This window comes from Spinacia oleracea, chromosome 3, assembly GCF_020520425.1.
Source record: "Spinacia oleracea cultivar Varoflay chromosome 3, BTI_SOV_V1, whole genome shotgun sequence".
NCBI lineage: Eukaryota > Viridiplantae > Streptophyta > Magnoliopsida > Caryophyllales > Amaranthaceae > Spinacia > Spinacia oleracea.
Genome location: NC_079489.1, coordinates 124,440,692 through 124,446,691, shown reverse-complemented (window position 1 = coordinate 124,446,691; position 6,000 = coordinate 124,440,692). Strand labels below are relative to the sequence as shown.

The 6,000-nt window shown below is 37.3% G+C and overlaps 1 protein-coding gene across 4 annotated transcripts; it reads left to right on the top strand.

Moving 5' to 3' along the window:
- The first annotated feature begins 382 nt into the window (after positions 1–382).
- Positions 383–2,217, top strand: LOC110797737 (uncharacterized). Of its 4 annotated transcripts, none has more exons than XR_008929851.1 (5): positions 383–400; positions 1,476–1,569; positions 1,700–1,798; positions 1,871–1,951; positions 2,030–2,212. XR_008929851.1 is itself a non-coding variant. In XM_056838582.1 (4 exons), the coding sequence occupies exons 1-3, from the start codon at positions 1,480–1,482 to the stop codon at positions 1,947–1,949; spliced, it is 327 nt and encodes a 108-aa protein (XP_056694560.1). In that variant the 5' UTR covers positions 1,151–1,479; the 3' UTR covers positions 1,950–1,951; positions 2,030–2,214. The 4 variants fall into 4 exon arrangements, 1 of the variants encoding a protein (XP_056694560.1); XR_008929853.1 differs by having other exon boundaries at positions 388–400; positions 1,641–1,798; positions 2,030–2,215; XR_008929852.1 differs by having other exon boundaries at positions 1,476–1,798; positions 2,030–2,217.
- The last annotated feature ends 3,783 nt before the right edge of the window (positions 2,218–6,000 follow it).

Sequence of the window (6,000 nt, the reverse complement as noted above, 5' to 3'; positions counted from 1 at the left end):
CCTTTCCATACCCCAATAAATATGAGGCTAGGGCTCACAATTTATAACAAGTTTCAAAGTATTCAAAAGTGAGTTTTTTTGAGAGAAAATTAAAACACACATCTTGCTCATAAAAGTGCCGAAATTTTCTAGTACCTTAAGGGCGATTCTAGTTGGTCAATCTTAAGGCGGATCCGGACGTGCTGTGGACTATCTACGGAGGGACGACACTTGGAGTCCTAAAGACTTGTTCTTGTTCGGTTCGGGCGCAGCTAGGGAGGGCACGCAACAAAGAGTATGCATCTAAATTATGCTATATGATTATGTGTAAATAATATGTTGTCCTGGGTTAATGGTTGTTTCCGCATGATCTATGTAATGTCATATGTATCATAACCTAACATTATCTTCATTGAGTGAGGTGTGACGTTTGTATTTTTTTCTGTCTTTTAACTTCCTTCAAAATACATATTTGCTGCTGCATTTCCATGTAGTTCAACTTCTAGGTATATGGTCCATTTCTACATTGGCTTTGAGTTAACATTAGTGACGGTAATAAACAACCCATTGCTGAATTATTATACTTCTGCGTAAGTACAAGTCGTTAAGCATAAGCGCCAACCCTTCTCAAAAGAGATGCACAAACGAACCATCAACTAAAGCTCCGTTTGGATCTCTTTAGCATCTGAAATTGTTACAGACGTAGTACTATTTGTTACGGAATATACAAGCAATATGCAAGACTAAATTTTGTTTTACAACTAACCAATCACAATCACTCCTTGCCGAGGGTGGGTCTTGGGGCTTCAAGTTATAATTTTCATGGATATTAAATGGTTTTGAGTGCTCACTCGTCAAAATCCGAAGGGACTATACAAAGTGTTGATATATCCATCTTCCATGTCGTGGATTACCTGTTAGAGAATACAATACAGGTACATATTTTTTGATTGTATAATTGAATAGATGGAGTGTGCAGTGTGTTGGTGCTTAGAGGTGGTTGCTTTGTGTTATTAAAAAGTCTGCCTATATCCCTTATTCATCTTTTGCTGCTTGACTTTTTCATAAATTGTATCAGACATTGATTTATTTTTATGTATCCAGCAACCAGCATAGGACTATAAAGTATTATCTGTTACATAGATCACTTTAGTTTCAGAGAAAAATTTGATTGTACGGCTGTAATGTTGTACATTTGTACTCCTAAATTCTGGTAAATTTGTCCTGGCAGTGTCTTTGATGTAATATTTAAAGTTTGTCCCTTGATTTTCTCTGGAAATATGGGATATTTTGTGGTTCTATATTTCATTTCCTCCTATATATGCTTCATAATTTCCTGCATTGCTGATAATTTTGGGATATAATTCCCTAATTTATGGTTTCTAGTGGTTCCTTGTATTGATGCTTAAGGCCCTCATCCTTGGTGAGACCTTAAGCTCTTTTTCTTTTCTATTTTTTCCCTTTGAAATGTTCTGATTTGCCGTCTTATTGCACAGTGAGATGCTTGAAGCTGTAGGGCATGAATTCATGGAGGAGTTTATCCATTGTTTTGATTCCATCTTGGCAGCTAATGGTGTTCTTGTCCTACAGGTAATGACAAAAAAAAAAAACTAATCCTGCAATCCGTTCAGACTTCCTGATTGTTTCATGTATCTTGCTAGGAGATGTTGTTTCTTCTTCAGTTTATATCAATACGTGATGAGCGATATGATGAATACAGGAGAAGCTCAGATTTCATTAAGGAATATATTTTCCCAAGCGGATGCCTACCTTGCTTGAGCCGAGTAACATCAGCAATGGCTGCTGCGTCCAGACTTAGGTACGTGCAAGTGCAACAAATTAAGTTATTATGAGAAGTTTCTACTCAAAACTATTGGTTGTTATTTTGCAGTGTTGAACACATAGAAAATATTGGGATACACTACTATAAAACACTCAGATGTTGGCGAAAAAATTTCTTGGAGCATTAGAGGTTAGTTGGTTACTCAGTTCATCAGTCAGCTCGCACCTTTGCATACTACTGCTGATTTACTGCTATCTCAATCTGCAGCAAAATTCTTTCACTCGGGCCATAAATTTCTACTTGAAGGCTGATGTTGACTCTTTGAAGGCTGCAATCAGCTCTGTTGTTGACGTGATGTAGGCGATGTTGTTGACGTGATGCAGGCGATGGGTTCCTGTATCTGTTCTGTGCTATCAAAGGTTAGTTGAAGATCATCAAACTACTTATAATTAATAATAACGAGAATTTTACTACAAAGATAAGGAAATTAATAGAACTATTTTAGTTTCATTTCTATCAATTTTGTTCTTTTCATGAACAACTTTTATGGATTTCCTACTAAGGAAGTTGGACTTGTTGAATTAGTGTTAGGTTATGATACATATGACAATTCATAAATCATGCGGAAAAACCATAAACCCAGGAAAACATATTATTTACACATAATCATTTAGCATAGATTAGATGCATACTCTTTGTTGCGTGCCTTCCCTAGCTGCGCCCGAACCGAACAAGAACAAGTCTTTAGGACTCCAAGTGTCGTCCCTCCGTAGATAGTCCACAGCACGTCCGGATCCGCCTTAAGATTGACCAACTAGAATCGCCCTTAAGGTACTATTATTTTCGGCACTTTATAGGCAAATGTGTGACTGAATTTTTCTCTCAAAAACTCACTTTGAATACTTTTAAACTTGTGTTATAAATTGTGAGCCCTAGCCTCATATTTATAGCGGTATGGAAAGGGAATCGAAATCCTATTCAGATACAAATTAATTAAACCTAGAATCCTATAAGAACTCTAATTTAATTAATCTATCAAATAGAATTAGGAATTTAATCATTAACCGAACTCTGCATGTTTTAGGAAACGTGCACGAACACAAACACTTGCACACACACGCACGGCAGCCACGATGGGCCCCATGCGTGCGCGCGAGCAGCAGCCCACTCAGCGCCCGCGCGCGCTGCGCGCTGCGCGTGCTGTGCGCGCTGCGCGCAGCCTGCTGGGCCTGGCCTTGCGCTGGGCCTGGCGTGGCTGTTTGTGCGGCGCGCTTGGCTTGCTGGGCGATGGCCTGGCTTCGTGTTGGGCCTCGTCCGGCAGGCCTCGTCCGATGCTTATTCGTACGATGCGCTTCCGATTAAATTTTCCGATTCCGGAATTCATTTCCGATACGAACAATATTTAATATTTCCGATTCCGGAATTAATTTCCGTTTCGAACAAATATTTAATATTTCCGTTTCCGGAATTATTTTCCGATTCCGGTAATATTTCCGATTCTGACAATATTTCCGTTTCCGGCAATATTTCCGATTCTGGCAATATTTCCATTTCCGATAATATTTTCCGACACGTACCATGTTTCCGTTTCCGGCAACATCTACGACTTGGATAATATTTATATTTCCGATACGATCCATATTTCCGTTTCCGGCAATATCATCGTTTCCGGAGTATTCATTTCTTGCCTGTGACGATCTTAGCTCCCACTGAAACCAAGATCCGTCGGTTCCGAATATTCATAGATGGAGTATTTAATGCTATTAAATACTTGATCCGTTTACGTACTATTTGTGTGACCCTACGGGTTCAGTCAAGAGTAAGTTGTGGATTAATATCATTAATTCCACTTGAACTGAAGCGGCCTCTAGCTAGGCATTCAGCTCACTTGATCTCACTGAATTATTAACTTGTTAATTAATACTGAACCGCATTTATTAGACTTAACATAGAATGCATACTTGGACCAAGGGCATTATTTCCTTCAGTCTCCCACTTGTCCTTAGGGACAAGTGTGCATTTCCTAATTCCTTTGTCGCTCGATGCTTGCTCTTGAACATAAGGTAAGAGTTGTCATCCTTATTATGTCCAGAGGTGTTCCTCGGTTTCAGAGTTCAACTGATCAAATAAACAGATAATCATAGCCTATGATTCATCCGAGCACGGCCATGCATTTCACAGTTTCTAGCTCTCCGAGTGGCCTTGTACAACTTTTAAGCATCTCATCCCGATTTATGGGAGGACAATCCCAATCTTGCGATCTTGAGATTAGACTTCGTTTGATAGGTGATTACCTGAGCGTTGCCTTTATAGCCTCCTTTTACGGTGCGACGGTTGGTCAACGTCAAAGCAACCAGTTCTCAAACAAGTAATCTCAAATCACTCAGGTATTGAGGATTTAGTGTCTAATAATTTAATGAAATTTACTTATGACAGATTTTCATCTCTTACAGTAAAGTTTCATAGGTCTTGTCCGATACTAGTCTTCCCAAAGTAAGTATCTATGCAAATGATTATAACATTGCCATGTCCACATAGTTCAAGAAACAGAACTACTAGTCATCTTGCATTCTAATCGTCTAACGTTTTCTATGCGTCCAATTTTATAGAAAACTCCGACTAGGGACCATTATCAACCTTTGACATTCAAGTTCACTTGATAGACATTTCTTAGTCACAGGACTGGTCCTGACAATCTATCTTGAATATATCGTCAAATTTGAAGGGACTCATCATTTAATACTAAACCAAGATTAAATGGAATATGAAAATACATTTCATATATGATAAATGTTCAACCCCAATGTTTTACAACCATGGGCCTCAAACCCATCTTTAAAACAGTTCATGGAATTCAAAGCTATGCTTGATTTCCAGTGCTACAACGTGAGTGTTGCTTCTCACTTGTTGCATAGGTTTAGTTATCATGCTTTGCCAATCTTAATATCCTTTTCATCGAATGTTCTTCGAGATATGATGATAAGATCTTTTCGAGTTTGTTTATTATGTGATCTAGTCTTTCTCGCTACAATGGTGGTTCTACGCATTTCTCAATGAAGAACCATCAAGTTAGCAGACGTTTTTCTTGCTTCAAGAGTGGTTCTACGCATTTTTCAATGAAGAACCATCAAGCCAGCAGATAGGTGATCTACCCAAGTTCAGTGAAGAACTTTAAACAACCCTCTTTTATTGCTTCTTAGGCAATAAGTACTTTTACTTCAACTGTTTAGGTTGCTAGTGATGCTTTTGTTTGGATTTAGTTATCCAAGCAGTTCACAGACATGTGGAAGACTTTCCAGCTGTATCTTAGAACATAGAAATTATTATTTTAATTTCCCACGCAACAAGTCATGGTCTCCAATCCATGTTGCCATTTCAAAACACGATGCTCTATAGCTCGTCCTTGCCAATGGTTAACTCCAAAGGGTCTTGCTTGATCCTTTGCCAGTGTTTATGCGTGTAGCATCAATATTTAGCATATCTTTATTTCCTTGAATCAAGAACTATTCCTATGTACCTTTTCAAGTACCATAAGTATTCTTGATCTCAATCTAGTTGATCTTCACTTAGATCAATAGAGATTGGTATATGTTCGTCATGCCTAAAGTCATACGATACGTTTTTGGCGATCCTCATATTATATCATACATGATAAATTCTTTTGCAGAATAATTCCCAATTGAATTCTATTCATGTAACTTTAGCTTATCTAGTTTCAGTAGATACTAAATTCGGCTAAATTCTTTGACATATAATATAGGTTATGAATCTCATTTAGACTCTTTGATGTTTAACTTAGTAAATGCTTATACATAGTTCAAACATCCTTTACTTAGATTTATTCACATGGGTCGAATATCTCCAATGGAGACTTTCGTGTTTGATTTAGTAAATGCCATTACTTAATCTAAAACAATATTATAAGATCTTTGTAAATAGATCTTAATACCCAGTATGTACTAAGTTTCGCCATGGTCCATTATTGATGAATAATTTCAAATCTAAGTCATTAGCATTTGAATGTTTTTTCACAATAGAGAGATATGTGTGTGATACACATAGGACCAAATAAGTTTTTATGTACTCCCACTAAACTTCTTATATATCTATAAGAATCATGTATATTTTATGAAACTAAAATACTTATTAGCTTCACTAAAATACATTTCTAATTCCCAATTGCTTGCTTTAAATCTGTACTTAGATTTTATAAACTAGCTTTCTCTTTCAAGCATTTA